The sequence below is a fragment of the Scomber japonicus genome, chromosome 14 (genome assembly GCF_027409825.1).
Source record: "Scomber japonicus isolate fScoJap1 chromosome 14, fScoJap1.pri, whole genome shotgun sequence".
NCBI lineage: Eukaryota > Metazoa > Chordata > Actinopteri > Scombriformes > Scombridae > Scomber > Scomber japonicus.
Window position 1 is genome coordinate 26,852,230 of NC_070591.1, and position 26,804 is coordinate 26,879,033.

At 38.9% G+C, this 26,804-nt stretch overlaps 1 protein-coding gene across 1 annotated transcript; it reads right to left on the minus strand.

The window, feature by feature from the left end:
• Window positions 1-664: 664 nt before the first annotated feature.
• valopa (vertebrate ancient long opsin a) lies at window positions 665-20,397 on the minus strand. Its single transcript, XM_053332480.1, has 6 exons — window positions 20,361-20,397; window positions 17,846-18,275; window positions 14,755-14,965; window positions 10,620-10,737; window positions 8,715-8,948; window positions 665-901 (listed from the first exon to the last, which is right to left on the minus strand). Exons 2-6 carry the CDS (start codon window positions 18,207-18,209, stop codon window positions 665-667), a joined length of 1,164 nt encoding a protein of 387 aa, XP_053188455.1. The 5' UTR covers window positions 18,210-18,275; window positions 20,361-20,397.
• Window positions 20,398-26,804: the final 6,407 nt, after the last annotated feature.

Below are 26,804 nucleotides of genomic sequence, written 5' to 3' on the forward strand. Positions count from 1 at the left end.
AACACTTTCTCTGCAGGCGCCATCACAGGGCTTCAAAGGACAAGGCAAGGATGAGATGAAAGGCTTAGATGCATTGTGGTGTATGAAAAACACTGGCTAGCCCTCAACTAACTGATGTCAAAGTTTGCGATTTTAGTAGTCTCTTTTTTCATGGGGTTATGAAGTCAAATCAAGCGCCCTCTAGTGCGACACACTAGCAGGTGTGCAGTGATGGTCAATAGAACATCCAAGATATTCTCTGAAAGATGGAGGAGTATCCGCCATCAATATTTACAAGATATTTATTTGGGTAGAGCTCTTTCTGTCTGTACTGTTCCTTCTTGTCCCCTCTGTTGTGCTTATTTTAATCAATTATTGAACAACCTACTGCAATATGCTGAAGCACAAAACTTCTCTTACTTTTGATGTTTTGTGTTCCTGAATTACTCTTGCAAATGAAATATAAAAAAGTGCTAGAATCATCAACTATTGAAACCCTTCAAACCCTTCTTTGACCTTCTGTTCCTCAAGCTGTACTCCCAAACAAACAGGAAAAAACATTTTAAGTTCTGTTCAAGTCCATACAGTTTCTGAAACACACTGTGGCTACATTACAGAAGGTTAATGCGGATTCTGGGGGTCAGAGGATGGAGTAAGAGAACACGTATTGGTCGGAGCTTTACTGTTACATCGGGCACACTTTGTTCTCTGGGATGGGCAGCTGGGCGAAGGAGCCACAGTCGGTCGGAGAGTCGTCAGACCTGGGAGACACTGTACCACCCACAGGGATACGGGCCGCGATGGCTGACATTTCTCCTGTTTGACTCTCAGCAGTAATTCCAGGTCGTTCTGACGTCTGGTTCATGTGGCTGTCTGGGATGGTGCCCATGCCGGTGAAGAGCTGGATTAGGCACTTCCTGAACTGGACAGAAATCAAGAGTATTAAAGGTAGTTAGCTTGATTGAAATGATTTTCAATTACAATGTTCAGGGGCTGTGTTTATAGAACATGAAAAAGGTGTGTTTCCAGATCAGAAAAGGAATAGTTTGACATTTTGGGAAGTACACTTATGAGAACATTGATGTATGTGTGCTTACTGTAGCTAAGCTTAGCATAGAGACAGGAAGCAGCAAACCTAGCTCTGTCTTAAGTTATAAAATACAACTTCCAGCACCTCTAAAGCTCACTAATTAACATGTTATATCCTATTTATCTGTAAAATGTAAACATGAGAAATTTTGAAATTTGTAATTTTGTAAACAGAATACAAAATGAAAATACATAAATACATTGTGTTAATGAGTGTGTTTTTAAGGTGTTGTCTACAGTAGACATTTTTTTAACTTTGGACGGAGTCTGATTAGCTTTTTCCCCCATGCTTCCAGTCTTTATGCTAAGCTAAGCTAAAGGTAACTGTAATCATCTCTTGGCTCTTGGTTCACAAACATGAGATTGAATCTTCTTATCTAAGCTAAGCGAGCCAGCCAAATGTCAAAACTCTATTGCTTTAATGGACTCCATTTTCACTTAGTTGCTCAGTCTTAATTTATGTGCCCCTTATGGCTAGTAGGGGGCATGGCAATGTGTTTGATACACATGACACACTTAATGTATCACTTTAAAATCTTTTGTCCCATTGTACAATAGTGTTGGTAAAGATTTTTTTTTGGAATTGCGAAGAGTTTGAATTTTCATGACACCACTTTGACCTTGTGTGCCAGTCAATTCTCCCCAAAACATGAAATAGTTTAACTTAACATTGTCCAATTTTCCCCCAAATTGCACATGCTTTATAAGGAGTCCCGGCCTGAACACATCTCAATATTGACTCATGGTCATAGCAACACTTACTGGCAACAGGAAGAAACAGGTGCTGTACTTTTACGACCTCTCCCAAGTATGTTGACTAGATCCACTTCAAATTTATTCCGATAAGCTTTAAGACCTTGTCGATTTTATACAAAGTTATACAGTGAAGCTTGGGAGTTTTAGTTGAACGCCATTGCCATGGCGATGCAGCAAATGTATCGACATGAAAAATGAAACTGTTGTAACTCAACATCACATTGTCAAATCTTATGTTCAGTCATAGTCCTGAACTGAAGACATGACCAGTTAACCAGATCCACCTAAAATCAGTCAGCTAAGTTTTAAGATCTTTATGATGCTTAATAGTGAGAAAGAAATTTGAGAAAAAAAGGATCCACACAACAGCTGATTGGTAAACATAACAAAGTAATTGTTCCAAATGCCTTACTTTAACACAGTTTAAATGCAATTAGTGTCTAATTGTCTAACCACAACAAGTTTCTTTGCCAAAATAAAAACATCTTTTTCTAGCAGTTCTGCTCAATTGGGAATAGGATGGCTGTTGTAAAATGTAGTTTCCTTATCTACAGGAATGATCTATTATACACAAACAAAGTATATGTTTATTGCAATTGAAGGACTATCAGGATGGGGAAAAACAATTGGTTGGCTAGCGGTTTTTCTGAGGTGAATATGAAGAATTTAGGTCAGTGCACCCGAGGCGTTTAACCAGCTTAAACTGCTGCAGCCCAGCTAGAAAAAGCATGGGAGGCCAGAGAGGGGGACCAGAGCATCATGGGTTACAGCCTGATTCCAGGCTTCCCACGATGCAGATAAGATACATAACTTCCCTAATGATCCCAGTAGGAGCGCTTCCTCTTCACCTCTGACCTTAAAGTGGGTGTGTTCACTTTTGACTCTCTATGAAGTTCAGAACATCAAGTGCAGTGGTGTATGATGGGTAGTTTGAAAAAAGAAAAAAACATCTGGTTTGAATATCCCATTGTGGGAAAAAACTAATATGCCCCAAATCTTTGGGGTGAAGAAACATGTCACCCAGTGCAGCAGGGTGGCTCACTGATGTGTTTTTAACAGTATTTGAACAACAAAGGTCTACTGCACAGAGGAATAAAATATATCAAGCTTTAGATACACACATGATACTTGTATGAACTTGACATCAATTCATTGTTAGTTCTGCATGAGATTTGTTGACAAAAAAGAAAACTAGAAAAGTGCCAGACTTATCCTTTAAGACATAAAATGTACACAGTGATACATGTTTTATTTTATGTTACTATTACTGGTCTTAGTTTGTAAGACGTAATGAGCTGAAGTGTCTGAACACTGGAGACCACTGTCTGCTTTCTGTCTCCAACTGTTAACGTTGATTATGTTTAACCCAAACCACGTTAATCAAGTCATTTGTGTTTTAAAGGAACTGACAAACAGTGCTTCTGCTCAATCGAGTGTTGGAGTTTCCCCATTGGCCTTATGGTAAGAAAACTTTAACTATCTGAAGACAAAGTGCTTCTGAAATCTTTGACCTGACCATTTTTATCTATCTCTCCACTGTAATTGAAATGCTTCATTAATAGGTAGTACACTGTAGCCACATTTTCGGCAAGACTGCATTGTTAACAAGTCAGCGATTAATTACCGTGACAAAGCTCTCAACAAAGAGTGTGTGAAAGAAAAATGAGAGACATCCATGTATAGAAAAAGATGAAAGATATGTCTCAATAGCGAGATTCAATTAGCTGGAGAAATACTTTAGATTGAGTATGTCACCATGGAGACACACAGTGACAACAGTTGAGTTTTACTACATTCAGCCTTACATAACAGCCATGGATATTAAACAACATCTGTGTGCTGAATATGAAAGACTGAAAAAGACAGAGGCAGGTGCAGACTGTAAAGGAGATCTGAGTCCTAATTTATTAGGATTTCCACAGTCACTATTTTACACAAATCAAATAGTGTTTCCATTATCAACTCAGACACATGAACACAATGGCAGTAACAGTGACGCTCTGTCAACAGTCATTCTTGGAAGACCACAGCCTTTTCCAGCATGTTCTTACTAATAGCACCACAATCATTGGTTTCCACATTAATTTAAGTCTAAAAACACTAATTGACCTTTTTCAGTGTTGAAACTGCCACTCTGAAACCCTGGGGGAGAAATAATGATTCCTGACCCTTAATGACCTTGCTAGTTGAAAGCCTCCTAACTTTAACCAGCAATGCTTTGCAAAGTGTGGTTAAAAGAAAAAAAACACCTTTGGTACCATCTGATGTCATAAAAACACAAAAGGCTGCTATGGTGATGCTTCTAGTCTATGGTTTTGTTTGCTTTGGGACCTTATATGCTCTTTCTTTTTTCACTTGTAAAACGCACATAACAGTCACTTCCACCTTCTCCTTAAAGCACTTTAAAGCTGAACTGTAGAGATTAATAAGGCTATTGACATATATTTCAAACACCACTATTAGGGCAGCAAAAGTAATTTAAAAAATTATATCAATACAATGTCCTGATAAATGCAAGCATATGCATTAAGTAAGAATGGAATTGTTATCCCAACCATCATCCCTGGTCATGTCCAACAGAACCAAATATCTTCAAACAAAGCAATCTATACCACAAGCAGACGTCACCATATGTTAAAAGAAATCCTGATGCTGAAATTAAAGTTACAAAGTTACAATCTTGTGTCAGCATGTCTTACATTGTTTAAAATCTACTCACTGGCTTCCACCTTGATTGGCTTTCAAATCTCTGTATGAGGGTTCTCTGTACTCCCCAGAGTGAAGACATGGTACATATAAACTCTACATTACTGTATGTGTCAGGAACTTCAATTTCTAGCCACATTTCAACACCCTCAATCAGTGAGGTTCTGTTCTGTCTAATATCCAAGTGGCTAATGGCTCATGTACCATTTTCTTTTTTTTCTTTTGTAATATGTACTACATAAGTACAATCATTACTCAGCCCGTGCCTCTACAAGTGTTTTGAGAAGCTTGTAGGAGGCTCATGCTCCCAAATCTCTATAACAGAAGTAGCGAATGCAAAGTAAGAAGAGTTATAACTGATGTGCTTACCACATTTATTGTAAGCACATCAGGCTGAAATATATTGGAATTTTCCTTGAAATGTGAAAAGTGTTTAGGAGTGACAGGTTACACAAATACTGTATTGAAGGAGATTAAAGAGGACTCATTTTTGCTTTGACTAGCTAATCGTAGCTTCACCATGTTGGTGGAGCATTTTCAAATGGCCTTTACTTTTTCATAGTCTTTGTTTGTTTTCTTGGTATCACAGCTCTCTTTATTAATTACTGCCATAATGTGTGAGGCTCTGGTGAAGTCAAGGTTGTACTGCAAGAAAGTGGCTGCAATGGTTTGGCTGTATTCAGCTGTCAGTGACTATGGTAACATCACTTTGCTTTCTGACAGTAATGGATTAGTGAATTGCAATACATTACACACTAGTGCAAAGGAACATGATGACTTTAATATATTCTACGTTTTGTGTCCTGTGAAAAATATTCCAAGGACACATGCATTGAGGACATAATGTTATAAACCGATTTGTGTTTTGCATCTGCTTGTCACATTTCTATGGCTGTCGTCACCTCAGCCATTAGTGCTTTTGTGAAATACAGGTTTGGGATATGATGGTACTGTAAGTAGTTCTCTCTCAATTGCCACTTCCATTAAAGCTATTCAGATTTTAAAGTCTCCACCAATCACAACTCTTCAGACAGTAAAGATCTTCTACGTATGTGAAGTTGCAGCTCTGTTGAAATGGCAAAATGATGCGCTTCTGAAATTTGTGGGCTAAATCTACTCGTGATTGATTTATGATTGTGATGTGATCTTATTCACTAAATCATCTGACAAACTGTGAGCATAAAAAGCCTAAGAGATATACTCACATATACTAACTGGATTAAATGCTTCTAGTACATTCACATACTTATGTAAGTACTGCAAATAATTGAAGCAGTGGAATGTCTTCTAATGATCGAATTTTACAATACTTGATCATTGCTAGCAGAACTATATTTTCTCAAAACAGATCAATAAACTTTTCCTGTCACATCAATGCTCTAGATTCAAAACATCAATTGATTCATTTTCTAAGTATATCTTGTGAGAATGGTTCAGACTTAATTTTCTTATGGGGTTTATTTTTACATCTTAGCTTTGCCTTTCCTATAGATCAAGCTGCGTGACATTGAGAGATCAAAGCCTGTGTAAGCCTAATGTGAAATGGGATTTAAATAATGCTTGTAGATGTGATAAATGGATATTTCTAAAATGTTCTTTCACCTTAGCAACCTTCTGACCTGAGAGATCCCAGTTGGCTGCCTCTCTCTAAAACTGCTGCAACACGTAGCTGCAGTCATGCATCATGGAAATCTCCTGAGACTCTGGTTCACCTCTCTTTCTTATGTAACTTACAGAAAGAGAGTGAGACTGAGTGAGAGAAATGTCACGATCAAGCACTGGAGGTCAGATGACTTCTCTAGCAGTTAAGCTTGAGCAGCAGGAGCTCTGCTCAAACTAGAATCTGCCTGCTAGCTGTCTTCATTGACATCCATTCAATGTCTTAGTGGTAACACTGGCTGACCCATTTAAACAGTGAGTGCAGCTCAGAAGTGGGGCAATCAGATCATGCAGACTGTATGTTTACTTAATTTAAAATGTTTTACTTCACTTTGAGACTTGTGGGCAAGTCTTGACTTTGCTCATGTCAGGTTTAATATATGCTATCCTGGCAGGACTGTAAAAAATCCTGTTGAAAAAATAGAACCTGTCATGTACAATCGACACTGAGTAAATGGAGGAATACATGTGAACATGAAACGATTGTTAAAGAACTTCAGACTTCACAGGAAAACTTTGTTCATTGGTGGCACTAAAGTGCAAGCGAGAGGTAAAGACAACTGGAGAACTCATGTGACATCACTAAATTGGACGCAGCATGTGCATGTTTACCAGAGACACAAAGGCGTAACGTTGGTGAGTCCAGCGTTCTAGCAGCAGTAAGCCCTGCAGGGCATCAGTGTTTTGTCTATTTCTGCACGCAAGAACCTCACTGGCAGCAGTTTAAGGTGTACACCTGCCAGTCTGAGATATCTATAGAGAACACCGCACTGTAGGTATCATACCACATACTGACTGCCCTAATTTGAAGGATTATCATTTGCTAACTTCCAACATAATAATGTAAAAAAAATGTGGCTTGTGAGCCTCGGAATAAGGTCACTTCATGGAAACTTTGCTTGATTAAGCTCTGAAAATACCTTAAAATTATTTGCACCTTAATTATTACTGATATGGCCCGTCTGCTTACACTAGATGAAGTTGCAGCAAGTCACCAACTTGTGATATCAGTTTCCAGTGCAACCACCAAGACATAATCTTTGATATCCAACTTCAAACATTTGGCCTCACAATGTTCTTTTGTCAGCTTGCATGAACAAGGTGGACATAATTGAAATGCAGTAAACTTCCAGTAAATGCACACATTTCCTCAGAGCATATTAAATCCCTGTGATTCATATTAAAGTATGCTATAGTCAGAGTAAAGGGGAAGTCAAGCAAATAGTGTGATGAAACAGTGTTGTTCACTGTCTGGATTTAAGCAATCGAGAACATAAGATACATGTGACTTAATGTTTTGTCTGAACAGTGCTGAAATGTAGTCTTGGCTCCTGTGTTTTTCACTCTATAACTAATGTTTTAAATTTATTTTCAACAATTTTAATAATCAATTAATCGTTGTGAGTCATTTTTTAGGGGAAAAAATGTGCAATTTCTCTGTCTCCAGCTTCTTAAATGTGAATATTCTCTGGTTTCTTTATTCTTCTATGACAGAAAAACAGAATAAATAACAAACATACATTTCAAGACATCACCCTGTGCTTTGGGAACCAGGGGTCAACATTTTTCACCATATTCTGGCAACTAATTGATTAATTGAGAAAATAATGACAGATCAATCAATAATGAAAATCATTAGTTGCTATATTAGACTGCACAGTCTCAAAAAACACACTGACTGTGAAAACTCTAAAAACAGAAATGGTTAAAAATAAAATAGGTAGCTAATTGATGTTTTAATTTATTTATAATGGCTGCAATTGAATTGGACACAGACATTGTTCCTGTGGAAGATATGTCTCACTGTCAATGCAATGTGTATGTGGGTATAGGTGTAACCACTTGGCCTTTCTGGGGCAGCTGCCTTTTATAAAGCACTTGTTAAAAGTTTGCTTGCCAGTTAATAGGCCTTAAATCCTGTCATTTACATCTTTAGTACCACCCAGAAACCATCACAGGAGGCAACATCAGCTCAAAAGCGAAAGAAAGGCAGACTGTTTGAATAAAGCAGGATTCAAAGTAACAGTTTGGGAAACTATCGACAAGCACTATCAAAAGATACCTTTAAACTGAGCCTACAGACACAAGGACAGGGCTTTAAACCAAAAATATCATGAAATGTGTCATAGAAGTTAAATTGTGCGTGTCTTGCTTACACCGAGGAAACGAGCTTAACAGCACAACGTAAAATTTAACAAAGTAAAAGACATGAAAAAAAAAAGTCGGTACTCACTGGTCTTTCATAACAGCAAGCCTCACCAGCATGCCATAGGTAGTTAATGTATTTTTTAACAGAGGACTGTTGTACTCTCTAGATTTCACTTTTCATTTATTCATACGCCATGCATTACTGAGAGACAGGCTAACACCTAACAACAACAGCAGACAGCAGAGATGTGTCTTTGCTACCAACCCACTACACTGTGGTAACTAGTTTGGTACATTGAAAAAGTGCTTGAATACACAGAGGAAGCAGGATGATCAAGTAGAATAACTTATGTTGGCTGAAATAAAGAAAAAATTACCTGTTTGTTCATGAAGACGTAGATGATTGGGTTGTAGACAGCGGCTGTCTTGGAAAAGAAGGCAGGGATGGAAGCCATCCTGGGATCAAGTTCAATGGACGGATGAGCTGTGACTAGTATGGAGAAGGCTGCGTACGGTGTCCAGCCCACCATGAATGCCACAATCATCACCACCACCATACGGGTCACCTGCCGCTCAGGCTTCTTGGCACTGGCCAAGCGACCATGAGACACCTGGAGGAAACAATGACATGTATAGCTGTATAGTTCTTTGTTACTCAACAGACAGTCCATCCATTAGGAATGAACACATGTTTAACTGTTTAAAAACTGTAACAATGTATTAATATAAAAATGTTACATATGAGCATGTTTAAAATATTAAGTTTGTGTTTCCAATCATTTTATCATTATTAGTTTCTGTTTTTTTAGGCAGGTCACCAGCTACTCTGATGTTATGGTCTCTGGAGCAGTTAGTTACAGCAGTGCGTTAAAGTCGCACTTGAATTAGCTAATTTGCTTCAGCTGTTTCATTCATGCTCCACAGTCACTGGCTTGTTCACCAGCTGTGTCGCTGTCAGCAGACTGGTAACATTTAGTCATATTCATGCAGGTGTACACTGCAGTCATAATAACCTGACATTTCTCCCCATTACTGTTGATTTAACTAAGATCTAGAGCCCTAATTTCATGGGGACACAACTAAGAGAAGTATGCACTGTGCACAGGTGGGAGGAGAGGCACAACAGGTGAGAGGTTCATTAAAATTAGGTAGCACACAAAATGAGCTGTTGATATTTTGCTGGAAATTTGGTCTTGAAATTTGATGTGAAATACACATATGAGAATTACATCTCTTTCTGGTACAACTTATCATCAAGTAAATACTTGTGCTGCAGTAATGGAATAATGCTTAATATAAAAATTAATGTTAATGTATGTAAAATGTAAATATACTGTATTTAAATACATTTAAATTGCATGAATGCATGAATGTTAGTTAATCAGTCTGTATTGATATAGAATTAATACAGCTGATTCTTATAGTATCTGTTGTCCACAGCTGCTTTATACTGTATGAAAAGTTTCTCCTTCAGTTCTTTAAATCTCTGCATTAATTTCGAAATTATGTGATCATGGCTTCACTGTGATTGGCACAGCTGTTTCAGACATATAAAGTTTGTGGTGTGATTGGCTGAGAGTCTATTTATCACCATACCCGCTGGGTTGTATTCACCTTTACCCAGCCCTGTTTCACTTTGCACTGGTGCATATACATGAAACAAAATAACACATGCGCTTGTGCACTTAAAATAGGGTTCTTCATATGTGTATGAAGTCATATGTGTATGACTGGATAGTTCTCCATGACAGAACCCTCATTGCTGCTCAGATTCTTTGAGAGCTCCTTCAGAGCCATTTCTACCTAATCTAATCATATATCCATTTGTTATAAATGGTCAATTCCTTGATGTAAGTATCTTTCATGGTTCTGTCTCAAATTGATAATTAATGTCCTAGAATAAAATCAACATATGTTAGAAATGTTTGTTAGGGTTAGGGTCATTTTTGCAGGCTATACCTTTTCTGTAAAGCTACGGTCATGGAGGTACCTACATCAAATGTCAGCAGCAATGACCTGATATTCCTGGTCACTGTTGAGTCATAAAAGGCTCAATTTAGCCTAATATTTTCAATGGATTAGTCAATCACAATGACTATAATCCTTCTGTCAGCATGTTACTGGAGTCTGATGTTTCTGATGCTTTCACCAATTACAGAATGAGGTTTACACAACTTTCTACAGCTCTGGCACAGAGCATTCATAGGGTGAAGACAACTCTGCAATGCAAGTGTGAAATCAGAAATGTCTTCTTCTTTCCACGCGTGTCATTACAAACTGACCTTCCTGAGTTTCCGCAGGAGCTTTCCATAGCAGAAGAATATCACTCCAAGGGGCAGAATGAAGCAGGTGGCGAAGAAAGTGATGATGTAGCTGTGGTCTGTGATATTGGTTGAATACCTGTTTAGAAGAGGACAACACACATTTATCAAAGCTACATTCAATTAGTACTAAAAGGTCAAAGCTATACATGTAAATCTAAAAAAATATCATTAGAAAGCAGTTTAACAGATAATTGTTCAATAATAGAGAGTAATTGATAGACATACAGTTATAGAATCAAACAAACAATTTGTTTGAGAACATTTTAGTGTCCCTTTAAGAACAAAATGGTTACCAATCTCATAATTTCACAGCTATGAGCTGTCTGTGAAATGTCATTTTGACATTCAGAGGCTTTTATCTGGCTGGAGAGAAAGACGGCAGTTTTGCACCTCATTTGAGCTTCAGTTAAAAGGGAAATTTCACAGCTGTGACAAATCTCTGTGACACAATTAGAGGCCCTGAGGCCACTAATTTAGTCTAATTATGTAATTTCCATAAGAATACCTTCCATCATCAAATGAAACAAGCTTCAGATTAATTGGGAAGAAAATACCTGGAAGACACAGTGGGGTGTGTGTGTATTTATTTGCTAGAGGATTTATATGCATGCTGCCTAATCCTTGTTGCACCGGAGAAGTGAGGCTGAGCACATATTTGTGATGGGGCGAATCATGCCTCACACAACCATGTCTTTCCTCATCAATTTACTGTCATGTGACACATATGCAGAATTCTAATTGATTATATTAATACTGAAACTCTGTTAAGATAAGTGTGCATATCCGTGTTAAAAGACTCAGTTGTGACGATACATCTGCACAAAATAACTCCAAACGCTGTGTGCTGCTTGACACTAACCTCACTTTGGGCCCTGAAACTGTAAGTATCTCTCGCTGTTATGTTCAAGCACTCGTGTGACTGTGTGCCACTTGAATCATTCAGACTTTCTCACTTTGCTCAGCACCCCTGAAGGCAGGAAATGAGCATGTTAATTTTTCTTCTAATTGCAGCCATATGGACAGTCATGCATCGCTCATATGTCTCTATCTGGACTCACCACGTCTGGCCTCTGTAGTTTTATTAAAACACAGAGTAATTCACTCATGTTGTCAACCCTTAGACCATTTACTTTCTTTCTATGGTCTCGTGCAGACACACGTGAAAAACAACTCAAGGGTAAGCCCGTCCAATTTGGAGGTCTATTAGTTGCAGATGTAAAAGCAAAACATGTAATAAATTGCATTGAAATGAAATGACTTGCTAAAAGAAAAGTTGAATCCATATCTCAGTGACTAAATGAGTCACCTCTGTATATCATCCAGACAGCATTTACACCACCTCCAAGACTGCTGTTCTTAGCCTGTCATTTTTGATGAGGTAAATCATATGAAGTGGTCTAGTCTGTCCTGTCAAGCAAACCAAAAGATCTAATTAACTAAACGAATGTGTCTTCCCACCAGCAGCTGGTATGCTCCTTCTCACCATAGACAGTATAAACACAGATGATGCGTCTCCACTTTCTACCACTCTGTAAAAGTGCTATTCTTTTCCATAAACCTAACCAACCTAACCAACCTAACCAACGAAGGCAACGAGTACTAGCCAATCAGAGGTGTCGGGTGGGTCGTCGCAGAATGTGTGTGGGGAAAAAATAAGGTTGCACATGGATTCAGGCTGACAGTAGATGGCAAACTGGATATTATTTTAGTGGATGAGAGCAGGATGGAAAAAGTTAAGAGAGGCTGGCTATCAAAAGTTAAAATATTTTACAAAGTTCCCTCAAACAAGAAGAAAACATGGGCAATCTGGACAAACAGCATGACACCACCATAGCAACAGATCATCATGTCATCTTTCATTTTGGCGTCCTGCCATTCTTTCGGACTGTTAGTTTGTTTTTCTGGCCAGAATGTGTTGTCTATCTGACCTTTGCCTTATTCTATGTAAACGCAGTATAATATCTGCTAATGTCTAATCTTAATGTCATCACTTAACAGGGAAACTGAGAAATAAGCCAACTACCCAAACAGAAAAAAAAAATAATGACAGTTTAATGAGCAGAGGGTAGAAGGTTACTGATTTGCTGTACATGCAACCATTTTCACAGCAAGTCGAGGGATTTGTGCGGGGAACTTCCATCTGTGTTAACCTGACACAACAGATGGTACACAGAACCATCTGAGAAGTTGTCCTTAGAAACGGTGAGAAAAAGGGCAGGCACTTTCAAAAAATACTTGCCTGATGATTGGATTAACCATCTGTCGCTCACCATCTATCAAAGGCTATCACTTCTCACCGTTGTCTCACACCTAAACCACACTTGTAGCTGCCAGTAGTTCTAGGACACCGATGGGTCCAATCCACTGGTGGTTCAACCAAAGGGCATAATTTGAAAATGGAAATGAAATGAAAATGGATTCTTGCTTGATCTCAAGAATCCAGCTGCCTCGCAAGGTAACATCTGTGTGTCTTTGTAATGAATGTCTTACACAATACCTGAGTGCTGGAAGGGATTTGAAAGAAAGTCTGCAGTGTACCAGCAGTAGATTGTATCCTAACCCCTCACCAAGGGCACAGCCACTTACTGACAGTCCACTGACACCACCTTCCCATCTGCAATCCTTCAAAACTTTACATTTATGCTTTTTAACATTCAGTATGCCATCCAATGCAGAATATTGACAAGCATCAAGCGATAAAAAGACACAAATATACACAGCTTTTAAAATTCATCCTGGCGGTGCATGTGGCATCATTTTGGACCTCACACACCTGTACTGTTCATGCTCCTGCTGTTAACCTAATGTTCTCTGACAGAACTCATGCTGTGCGCAGCCAGAGGTGGATCAGGGTATCTCCAAAAGGTGATCTCTTAATTGTATTGTCTGAACCATTTGTTCCCCCCCACACACACACACACTTTGTCTGAGTAATGGTTTCCTTACAGGGCTGGAGGCAAACATTCAGCCTTCTATCTGCACGCCTTTGATCAAAGCAGGTAAATAGCATTATCCAGATGGCACCCTGAGGGCCAAGGTCAGAGCCGACCTGCTACTGGACTTTTTCTATGAGACACATTCACACAGTGTGAGCTAATACGGCTGAAGCGGTAATGCAGATCTGAGCCAGACAGGTTGAGTGTATAATGTCTATTGTCTTTATCTGTTTGTGTTAGAAGTGTCTGGTAAAAAAAAAAAAAAAGAAAAAATGAATTAATGCAGGGTTATGTCTGGGCCAATAGTTAGAATGAAGCACTGGGGTCACAATCAGGTTATAATAAGATCAAGATTAGGGTTTCAGAAGTTTATGTGAAAACAATATGAAATCAAACGCTGTTTTTAATTGTATGGTGAGCTTTTTTTTTCATCAATAGTTGTTCAATGTATTTACTCTTATCTCATTGATATCAGCCTCAGTGTTCACTGATCAATCTCCTCAGAGCTGTATTTAAGTACCACCAATGTAAAATGAACATTTCCTACTGCTAATGCTTCACATTAAATGCATTTGTCACATAGGTTATGCACAACAGGGACCAATTATCAACAAGAGTGTCAGTCTGTAGTTAGACACAGCAGAGCTTTCAGCTAAATGCTAATGCTGGCAAGTTCATATGCTTACAATGCATGTGCATCTAGTGGGGAACCATTAAGTTTGCTTCAGCACATACAGGCTGTAGCCGTGACTCACACGATTATCATTTATGAATACTAAACAAAATAGAGTAAAATGTCTCTGCATCAGTGCATTAAGGGAGCAAAATAATTAACCAGTTTTCAGTGCTAAAGGGTCGGTTCACACAAATCAGAAAAAGCCTTTTACATCTCTTACTCATAGATGTTTTTAACAATGCAGCTTTGATTTTATTTGCCAAGGTTTGGAGATATTGGGCTGCCAACCCAATACAGTTGATGTAAATGATATTATACTGCTCAAAGCAGTAAAATGAGATTTGAACAACATGGCAGCAATATGTGTTTTCATTAAAAAATATATATATAAAATCTATTTTTGTGATTTGTGTGAACTGGCCCTTTAAGCCCAATTTCTAAGGGTTTGAACATTCAAAGATCACAGAAGGATATTTCTCACCAGTCAGGCTCACAGGTGGTTCCGATCTTGCTTATAGTGTATCTGTTCCAACCCAGCACTGGAGGGAAGGTCCAGATGAAGGAGAAGGTCCAGACAAACAGCAGACCCAGAATCGCATGCTTTGCTTGCAGTCGGATGTTCCCCAGAGGCCGGCAGATCACAAAGAATCGCTCGAAGGACAGAACAGCCAGGGACCACAGGGCCACAATCCCTGAGGCAAACAGCAGGAGGAGGTCAGAGGGATGACAGCAGAGAGAAACACACCAGCAAATCCTGGATTTTGTTTTCAATACCTATAAAAATCACAGTGGTGTTTCTCATTTCTGACAGTAATAAAAGTAGATTTTTTTCTAGTATGTAACAATGTTTGTCCGTGTGTTTTTGCCTCTGTTGATCTCTTTTAGATTGCTTCCCTCTTTCACAAGAGTGTAAAATGTCACACTCACCACATTTATCCAATGTGATGACCTGGTTAGAGTATAGTGCAGCTATTTCTTAATGTTTCACAAAGATTCCTAATTCTGTAACATGCAGAGGTAAAAGTGGCAGTCCTGTGGCTAGGAATAGTTTAATGATTCGGTTGGGCGCATTAGGTTGCCTCCTATTGGGCTAAAAAAAAAAGCAGACTTTAAAGTAATTATGGTAATAACTCACTCTCACCGACCGGTTAATTACCCATCTTCCCGCAGCCAGTAGTGTCTGCCTACTACGCTCATTGGAGAGGACAAAAGAGAGCAGTGGGAACCAGGGTGTTCAATTATGTCACACATATTTAAACAAGAGCCTCTGCAAAGGTCTACACATAAAATTAACACCAGTGCTCCTTTTGTTGCTTTTTTAGAGTCACAACTGATGTTCAAAGTGTGTGCTCATGTGGAGACACATCTGTCATGTTTCATTCAGTTTCAGTGTGGTTATCTACATGGCACAGGTGCATGTAGACAGAAACAACTAAGAACAGACAGAAATAGAAAATATTCCCACCCTGAGCAGAATATTAAGTGGAGCATCCACTCATCCCGCTCTTGGGGAAGAGCTAGCTCAGCTTAATCCATTTCTAATTTACTTATGCAGAACCACCCCCCACTCACACACACTCACAAACACACACATACACACGCACACACACACACACACACACACACACACACACACACACACACACACACACACACAGAGAGAGACACACAGGTGAAACCAGTACAACACAGCTGTCAGTCACTGAAACTGCCACTAAGACCAAAATTGGAGTGGCTTTTGACCACAGGTCCCTTGAAGAGGTAAGCTTCACTACAGAGGTCTAATTACTATACATCAGTATGGCTTCAATAATGATAATTTAATCTGTGAGGTCTCTTTTGTTCTCTTTTGTTATTGGACCAGCATTGTAACAAAACTGTGTTTTTGTGTTGCCATGTGCTGCAGCTGCCCTTTGCCCCAAATAAATTAAATTTTCAATAGTGATTTGTGTTGCTATGAGAAAATACCTTTTCTTTTGGTGGTCATTCAGTGCATCATACCACCTGAAACACTATAAACCACTATTCAATTTATCCATTAAGACATTAAGATGTGCTATAATTCATACTCTACACTATAGTCCCAGGGTGCTTGGATTCATTAGTTTTTTGGGGGGAGTTCTTGTGGTTTAGTAAAGTCTATATTCTGGAGGTTTAAACATTCAGCAAACAGTTAAAAGCAGCTCTGGCAATGATTCATATGAGGTATTGTACCAAAGATCAACTATTTAAAGTCAAAGTAATGCGATAATATACTCACAGAATCATGTGGGCATCACATACCTTATGAGACTCATCATATTATTTGTAGCACCGTTATAGATGAACATTTACTGTCAAATTTTTCACACTGTAATAAAGACAACGTGTGACTTGTTTGAAAGTCGTACTGTAAATTGTCAAAATGGGATTAACCTTGTTACTAAATCCGATAAGAAGCCTCTGCATGAATTCATCAAATATTCTCTTTTCTCTTCATGTTATGTTCTTGAGGCTATTCACCAGACGCCCCAGGATCCCACTTTTGGAAAACTCAGTCCTTAACAGACTTTCAGTAGAGACCGTGAACTGAGCATACACTGATCTAAATGTTATTGGTGGTCACAGTGCTGGTAACCTACTTATGGCAAGTCATGCACCAGCAGTATGTGAGAAGTCTCCTGTCCCACTGCTAATATCTGCTGTGACTGTGGCTTTAAATTCTGCTTCACACTCTCACAGTGAGATTGTGTTACTGATCCAGTGGTCTGCATTACAGAAGAGAAGCACATATCATTCAGGTACTGTTTTAAAAAATTATAATACAGAAAATCTTAACTCTGGGTTCATAAAGAATAGATCAACTGCAGTGACAGTTTGTCAGCTGTTGCCTGAAGTACATGAAGTTTTTAGGTATTTTTTTTTTAAATGTTTCCAAACACCTGTCCATCAGCCCAAACCTCATGATTTGGTTTTAATTGGCCATATTCTTCATAATGCTGACTACATTTATGAGCTGAATTAAAGCATTTGGCTTTTAAAGGTGCAAGAAGTAAACTGGTGTAGATTTCCTAAATTATTTTCTAGAGCTGAGAGTTTCTTAACTTTACACACACATTAAAAATCACTGTTAAATCACTCCTACATGAATTAAGTGATGGGTTTGCTGAGCTGGTGAATCACACTTAATATTTCCACATATTAAATGTGCACTTACTCGTAGATGATTACTTATTTTTCATCTTTTCTTTTTTCTTTCATGAATGCCCAAAGACACCCAGTAAAACACCTGTCTTTGTTTTTGGGACATTATTACATTTTCCTTTATCAAGTTGTTTGAACTGATTTGCCATTTTTATTTGACCTCCCTACCAGATGTCCTGCCGAGATTATTTGCGAACAGATGTTGAAGTCAGAGAATGCGTCATGAAGAGCTGCTATTAATTTTATATTTTTGTAATATAGCCTACAGTATGATACACATTTAAAAAAAAAAAAAAACGCTCCAACACTGACACCTACAGTTATGGAAGTTGCGCTCACATGCAGCTTTGCAATTCGCAAAAGCAAGAAACAAAACCAAGTACACCTACCGAAAAAAGTAACAGCGAACCCCTCCAAGACGCAAGCCCACTTCCCAAGAAAGAAATAACCCCTGGCGTTTGTGAGGAAACTTATTAGTCCACCAGTGAGGGAGACCAGAAAGTCAGCGATGGCCAAATTAACTATAATGTAGTTGAGGGGCTGTCTAAGTTGTTTGAACTTGAAAGTGACAAACATGACGAGGAAATTTTCGCTGAGAGACAGCGAGGTGACCACAAACATAAGCACAGCCAAGATAGTGAAGTTCCAAGGCGCGATGTTTCTGATGGGTCCATTGAACGGATCATCAGCAGTGGAGAGTTCCGCTGCCACAGTGTAGGACACAGCGTTCACAGCCAGACTTAAAGTATCCATTGTCCATGCCCAGAGTGGAGGCTACTTGCTTGATGACCCTAACCGAGTGAAAATCCGGTTTGTTCTCTTTTTCTCATGCTCACAACTTCATTTGGAGTCGCTCCTTACGCGTTCTCTAGTCTGCGTTAAACACACTGCCCGCGCGCTGGAGCATCCTCTGCGCCCTGGAACTGTTCTTTAACAAAGTTCATGTGTTGAAATCCGCCTTGGCTGAGAAGCATGGTCGAGACCGAGATAGAGAGAGAAAAACCTGTCAGAAATCTAGAAGTAGAGCTGTTAGAAAACTGTGAGTAGTGGAGAGACACTCGTTGCACGGCAGAAGCGATGCTTTAACAACCGCTGGCAGCAAGTGCACGAATGACCGCTCAGTGGCATCTTGGAAGCTCTTATATAGGCGGCTCCGGCTTCACTGCTGCCCTCCTGGAGAGGCGACAGGACGCCACGAGTCCTCTTCATGCGCGCTGTGAACACTGGTGACAACAAAGTGTATAGGCTTGACGCACACATGGCTCAACCACAATCGATCAACTTCTTGCCATTAAGCACTAACCAATATGATCAATGCATCAAGTGAATTTCTGTTTTAGGTGTGTTTGGGAATAACTCATTGAGATGTGTTGGTTATGTGCTTTTCCGGTGCACACTTCATTAATCATAATTAGGCGCACCAGGAGGCTGATTGGACATAGTATTCAGTGTAGTCATCAACACTACAAAATACATGTGTTCACATTCAAATCTAGGTGCAAGTAGTTATAACTTTGAGTGATGTGTTTCAATCACCTGCGTGGTCAATTAACCTGGGCAGACATTATCAACCTTTTTAATCAGCTCGTAGCTCATAGTCTTGCTGTGTTTTCTGCAGAGTAATACAATAGAATTATATAAAAACAATGATTTGTGTGCCTGCTGCCTGATCATTACAATAAATATAGCACTCCTTATTGCAGTTAAATGTATCACCAAGAGGTCAGCTCAGACAACAGGCTGAGCTTTGATTATATTAGACTGACCCCCCACCACACAACACAACCACACAGACCCACTTCACAATAACCACCTGCTCACTAATCATCTATTGATCTCAAGAGGCAACACTTTACCGCAATGCATTTTTCCCCTCAACTTTCAAAAAACTTTGGACCCATTCGCTCAGCATTTCTTTTAAATTCATTACACACACAGTACATGAACAATGATCAGTGTATATATACCAGATGATCCATTTGAAACTATAGGGTGGTTGAAAGCACATTTGCACTGTACATCACATCTTGCTCCTTCACAATACAACCATCAATCACAACAACAGTCTAAAATGTTTTAAAATCTTTTAAATCTGCATAAAAAGAGAATTTGACACGCCTGCTGATCTGAGATTGAGATTTTGAGGAACTATAACTGGGAAATGTTTTTAAAAATACTTGTGATTCTAAACCTAACCCTGTTTCTAGTCCTTACTCTACATAAAAATGGAAAACAAAATACATTTTCCCATTTTTTTGTATACAAAGCGTGGATGTTATCTGCATTTAAAGGTGTAATTCCACTAAATTTATTTCAAACTATTTACACCAAAGCACATTACTGTCAGGTTGAGCCAGCTTCACTATAGGCTCAATGATCTATCTCACTATGCTTTTCTACAGCCATCATTTCTCACATGTGTCTATCTTAGTTACAGCTGTCCAAAACTTCTGTTAACTAAAGAAAATCAAATATGAAATGTTAGTGGCAGGTGTGCATCATACTGTAGGTTAGGTCACTGAGACGTTGTTAGCAGCTCTTACTGACAGCGAGGAGGTTTATGTACCAGCATGGACAGGATCAGGAAAATTGAAAGAATTAGAGATTTGTTCCAGATTTGTTCCCAATCTTAAAGGAGCATCATAAGTTTTTTTGGTTCCACTTTCATGTTAACTTGAATGTCAAGTCCACGTCAGCACAGAACTTTTCCTCAGAGGTGAATCATCTTCCCATTGCTTCCATCTCTGCCCAGTCTTTGATCTAGTTCCCTCTTGTGGAAGCCAGCTTGTCACACCTCAGTGACCATCACGTAAATGAGGATTTATTGCCTGCACTGTCTCGCCAGACCTCAGTATGACTGCTTTTGTTTGGCAGGTGTATTAAAGTGCCATTGCCAAGTTCAACCTTGTGCTTTGCTCAAGATGAGTCATAACAGGAGATCTAATGAGTAACACTCCAAATTTTTACTTTTCGAAAAATATTTTACATGATTTTCCTTTAATATGTCACCAGTCTCGCTGCAGAAACAAATTATATCACACTTGACAGAACAATTTTGCATGAACACCTACAACCTAACATGGTAATTCTGAGTCAAACAGCAACAATATTACAGAAATCACCATACAGTTACAACATTGCACTACTGTAGCAAATGGTAGATTTACAGCACTGACTTTTTCAAGCGTTTGACAGACAACACAATCCCAGCTCATCTCTCTCTTCGATTACATGTTTACCAGGCTACCACCAGGGCAGTGACCTGTGGAATTGGCTGGTCTAGCTGTTTCTCTGAAGGCTTAGGATTGGATAGGAATGCAAGCCCATGGGGGAAGTCTTGAGATGTGCTGGCAACTGAAGGGCAGTCCTGAAATGAACAAGTTAGTGGTCATTTCTTCAGCACTCTATTACAGAGTGCACATATTTTTTCCAAAGTAGTTAGTGGTGCATTGGTCCAATGGAATTTCATAATGAAAAATAGAAAAGGTCCAAAGGTAACTTTGCAGATAAAAGTTTAATTTGATGACAGATAGCCTACTAAATATTATATACTATATTAAATATGTAAGCATGTATAATACTATATACTTAATATACGTACTTTAAGTATACATACATATACTTTAATATCCCTAAATGTCCAAACATAGCTTAGCAACTGTAATTATGCAAATCCACCTGTCCAGCTAATTAGCAGCAAATTAAGCAAACTAGCTTACTAACAGTAATAACCAAGATTTGAGTCCAAGGCCAAAGAGCATACGAGTAGATTATTTTATGGAGTTCTGTTCTGCTATTGAAGTTTAGACTCCAGCAACGATGGCAAAACATGTTTTCTGAGACAGTGATATATTCACTTCACACATTAGTTTGTCCAAATCATTAAAAGGCTTTTCTTTGGCTTTTCTGCCAGTTTAGTGGTGCCTACACTGTGAGATAGTAATCTCATAAGTTTATTGCCAGCCACAACATGCAACATGGATCTCATATAGGCTACAACATCAATTTTGATGTATGTAGACAGTACAAAGATCACAACTACTATATCGAAGGCTACCACACAAGTCAGTATACAAGAAACGTCATCAGTGTGAAGCTAAACAAGAATCGAGCCTGTGTAATAATGCTATCTGTGTGGCAAATAATTCCAAAGAAGAGGATGAGGAGGAAAACGTAGACCTGGTCTCATTAAGGGAAAAGAGGCCAACTTGGGATGCCAATTGTGCAAAGACAGCTTGAGGTAACATTAAATATTTATAGCACCAGCGTCATGTTGATCAATTAGTCATTTCATGGTGCGTTCTTATTGGTTGGTTAGTAGAATCAGAATTTCGTTCCAGGCCATACAAGAACATGACATGGGCCATCTTTGAACTTCTCTAACAGAGCAACGTAAGACCACCATTTTGAAGCCACAACTAAAGATATTACCACGTTTCTTTCACGTTGGTCATTTTTCGTCAGGGATAGTTAAATGTCACAGTGTGTACCTAGGTTAAGACTAGACTGAGTGGGAAGAAGAACAGATGTTTGATATTTGACAAACTGTTGCTCTCATTGACTCTCATTGGCATTCAAGTGAACTGAAACATTAGTTATGATATTCAGAGTTGCAGTTGTCTTCCAGCCCAATTTATATTACATGCAGCTGTAATATCTCAGCTTGACAGATTTATTGATTCTTGTTTGTTAACAGCAATTCATGTTTCCAGTCTTGGTAAAGGTTCCCGTGTTGGTAATGTATTGATGAGGTTTGTTTGCTGTGTTTGCTCATTGTGACTTGTGCACTTTAAGATATATTCATGAAATTCCTAGACAGTTTAATGCATGACGGTTTATATATGAAGAGGATTGTGTTTGGTTATATTGTGGGTTTTTATTTGGCTCATGGATGAAGTTCTATTTTTTATGTGTCCTCAGCCCAGAGCAGTTATTGCCTTTTCTGTTTTTTCTTGTTTTTCCCAGCCTGCTCTTTCCTCCACACCTGCCCTTCATCGGTCTCTATAGCCCTACCCTGCTCCCTGTATTCCCAGGCCAATCAGCTCCCAGCTTGTGTCTTGCCACCTGTTCCTTGTTGTTTCACTTGCTCAGTTTGTATTTAAGTCCTGGTTTTCCTTCAGTTTTGTTGGATCCTCTGTTCAGTTTGATCTTCTCTGTTTGTTCCGTTTTTCTTTGCCTGTACCTGAGTCTAGAATAAAGATGTTATTCTTCAGCTTTGCTCTGTCTATGGCCTCTTGCATTTGGGTCCACCAGCTCCCCTTAATGTTGAAAATGAAACATACAACAATAATGCAAAAATGTACTAAAGGAAATGGTGGATTGATTTAAGCTACTTCATTTTAGAGCCTCTGTAATCGATTTCAAGAGCCTTCACATGTTCTTCACATCTCCTTTCATGCTTTTCTTTGTCACTTTGTCAATATGTGCGACACAAAACTACTCCATACAGGTTGGATCATGAGACTCCTTTGTTTTCTTGGTGGACGAGATAAAAACGTGACCTCACAGGCCCTGTTTATTTCACTTCTCTTGCTCCAGATCACCTGCAGTGTACAGAAACACCCTGCAGCTCTCAAGCTTTTTCTGTGTGTGAGTGCACTTGCGATAACATCCTGTGACTTATTTAGGTGAGTTTGGACATGTGTGCTACACTCTGACATTCCACTTGATGTTCCACTGAAATACACAAAACAGTTTGGAAATTCAGCATTGAATTGTATTCCTGAGGCTTTCTATATCTGCTGTCAGACACATTCTATACAGACTCATCCTGGGATTTGAATTGAAATATAAGACTATACAAAGACATTCATACAAACTATACACTGCCTCTAAGCATTGTGTATTCAAGGAGCATTCATGGTGCATTTAAAGTTCTCTCACAGACTTGTGTGGTTATCAGAAGTAGAATGAAAAATTAAAAGAAGGGATTTTGTGTACTGTGATTTCAAAGCATAGGGCTACACGAAGTAACTACCAAACAAACATTTCAGTCTCTGCTCTGAACTATCCACACAAGGCATTTGCGATCACATACCTACTTTGAACATCTACCTTAACAGACTAGTATACTGGATATGGCACTGGAGCAAAGGGTTGTCTCAAAGGTTGAGAGTCAGGATTCTACAGCTAGCATTTTAAAATCAAATACAGCCATGAGCAACCATATCAGGGTTTATGCCAATAATTAAAACCACTGGGAGAATAAATGTTTCACAATGATCTTGCTGTATCCAAACAAGAACTCTACTCAAGGCTGGTGTTAGTGTAGTTTGTATATCATTCACATGCACATTGCCAAATTATGCTTAAAAAGGATGACGTCACACCACACTGCATCCTGCTGTATTTTTGGAAACTCATTCCCGAAGGACAATCTTGACTGATTATGCTTGAACATTCAGTGCTAATAGTTGGATAGCCTTGTGTCAAAAAATGACCTTGGCTTGACTTTCTGTTTCCAGGTGAAATACCAGCAGGTCATACATTTGTTACTGAGGAGAGTAGCAGGCCTTATGTATGTGTTCACAAAACGACATTATCATATTATGTAAATAATGTGACGAGGATACATGTTTAAAGACTGGAAATGTGCAAAGAGGAACAGGAAGTAAGGTGCCTCTATGGGCAAGGATTTCTACCGTTATCGTGTCCTTGTGTTGAACTGAAGAGCGAGTTGAAAGATGTCAACTTTATTTATATTGTACAACATCTGTGTGCCTCCTTTAGCCATTTAGAAATGACATACTGTCGTTACAATGCATTATACATATTTTAAGTAACAGAACAAAGATGTGCTGCCTACTGTTGTATGTAAAAGTCTGTTGTAAAGAACAGATATAAACACAACCTCTCTAGGAAATGTAAAGCAAACATTCATGCATAGCTACTTTGTACGTCTTATGTTGAACAAAAAGAAATCATTGTGGCATGTGCCAAAGTTTGTGCACGCTACATAGTCAGTACCTAGTAACACCCCCTCTGGCAGTTTGCAAACACTTTTCATAGCCGACTAAAAGTCTTTCAGTTGTTGTATTTGGGATTTTCTCCTGCTCTTCCCCACAAAAGGCCTTTAGCTCTGCAATATTCTTGAGTCGTCTTGCATGCACAGTTCTTTTAAGATCGACCCATAGATTTTCAATTATGTTTAAGTCAGGAATCTGTGAGGGGCATTCCAAGACCTTCATCTTGCATCTCTTGAGGTAGCCCATGGTAGATTTTGAGGTATGTTTAGATTTAGATCATTATCCTATTGTAGAAGCCGTCCTCTTTTCAGCTTTAGATATTTTATAGACAGTGTAATGTCCACTCGTGCAGTGTTTCCTGTGCCACTGGCTGCAACACAACCCCATTGATCCACCCCCATGCTTAACAGTTGGCAAGGTAGTAAGGTTTGCTGACTCTTTAATGAAGGTCTTGTTTGTGGAAGCATTGCTGTACAGTGGAACAGTGCATCACCACTCCTACTTAATCTTCCTGTGTTTTTTGCAGTCAAATAGGGAGTTTTGATTTGCGTTCTGACCAGCAAACAAGCAGTGCTCTCAGAGTTCTCTTGGTCTTACAAATGTTATCTTGACCTCCACAGTTCCCATAAACTGCCAACTGCCATGCTTTGCTGTTCTCTTGTAGCCCTCCCTTTCATTGTGTGCAACAATTTTTATTTTCATACGCAGTTAGAGGAACACATGGCTGTTGAGTGTTCGCAGAGGGTTTGAAGAGTCAGAGCTTTAAAAGTGCCACCAGCTGACATTTCCCAATGACAACTGTTGGCATGGCTCAGGCCTAATGAGCTGATTATTATCTGGACTTTGCACAAACACAATGATATATTTTTTTAGATCAATTTTAGACATAAAATGTAACTATGCCTTATATTTGCTGACATTTTGTTTGATTTTCGATAAACATTGTATTATTTTCCATACACTAGAGACACTGTGTGTGGGAACACTAAGATCTGAAAATTACCTAAATATATTATTTGTCAAAGGGTGCCCAAACTTTGACATATACGTAACTGTATTTGTCCTCTGTTGACTTGCTGTGTGTGCGTGGAAGGTTCACTTTTTCTAACCCCAACATCAATTTTTTTCACATAAACGTTTAAACTCTAGAGGCTGAGCCTGATGATCTATATTTTTCGTATAATATGCATGAAATCCCATGAAAATACCAAAACTAACAATTACCTCATCAAGTATTGTCTGTGTGGCTAAAGCTTGATAAAGCATATTCCTCTTTGCAATATAGACCCCCAGTTGTTGTCCAAAAATGATCCGAAACCCCGAAAGTGAACCAAACAACTGCACCTGGTGACATGTTCCTTCATTATCATGAACATGGGCACTGCAATTTACTTCCATACCCTCCTGCTGCCATAAATACTCATTAAAGCACCAAATATGTATAAAATATGCTGAAAATGGTCCCCAACAAATGTGCCATTGATTTCTGTTTGGGTAAAGATTGCCAACAACTACGATGCCCAGCTGCTCCATATAATTATTCAGGCTTTTACAAAAAATACACTACATATTTGTGACCCATTTTTAAAAAAGATTTATAACAAGTAGGAATAAATAGTCCTGAGGCAGACAACCACAGATAGAATAAGGAGCCTGGAAAATACTACGGCAGAATACCACATTGTGGATTTTGGTCTTTTCATGGGATGGTTTACATTAAGAAAACTCTTCAATAATACCGTCACTTTCCCTTTGTCCTTAAATAAAAGAAACCTCCATGACAGTGCAGCTACTGATGTGCATTATGTTATGGTATACTTTCAGGTTCTTCACACAAGGTGACTTTGCCTTCTGGCACCAAATAATAAGATGGCGGTTTTTGCCAATGGCAGATAGGGAGCCAATGAAAGCAGCAGAGGGGCCAGAGAAGGCATAAGGGGATTTTCCTCTTTTTGACAAAAAGCATCAGGGCTTGTAGGAAATCCTAATTTTGAGAAACAGCTATGACAACCGATTACCTTAGAACTGGTCTCATTGATTAATTGAATTAATCATTTAACAATATATTTGAAATTTGAGATGTCACATGCAGCATCTTTAAAAAGGTTCGTCCCTAATGTGGATTTGAAAAGGTGCAGATATGTAAGTCCACCTCCTTTCCTCGAAAGGCAAAATCATGTGACAGATATGATGTTCCCTTATCTCTGGCATATGGCTGTCAAACGGGGGTGACACTAATTCATTCTTTATGAAATCACAATCAGACTGATCAATAGTCCTCACCAGCCACCATAACCTCAGTGAGATGACCTCTGTCATTCTCCTTGCAGCTCTGTGCTTTTCCAAGAATGCGGCTCTAAACTGAGTTTTGAGTAATGACTTC

Coding starts and splice junctions, on each gene's coding strand:
- valopa (XM_053332480.1), bottom strand. CDS start 18,209: ATGGATACTTTAAGTCTGGCTGTGAACGCTGTGTCCTACACTGTGGCA. Junction 14,966..17,845: donor GTTCGCTGTTACTTTTTTCG/GTAGGTGTACTT, acceptor TGTTTGCCTCAG/GGATTGTGGCCCTGTGGTCC. Junction 902..8,714: donor ACGTCTTCATGAACAAACAG/GTAATTTTTTCT, acceptor ATTTCTGTCCAG/TTCAGGAAGTGCCTAATCCA.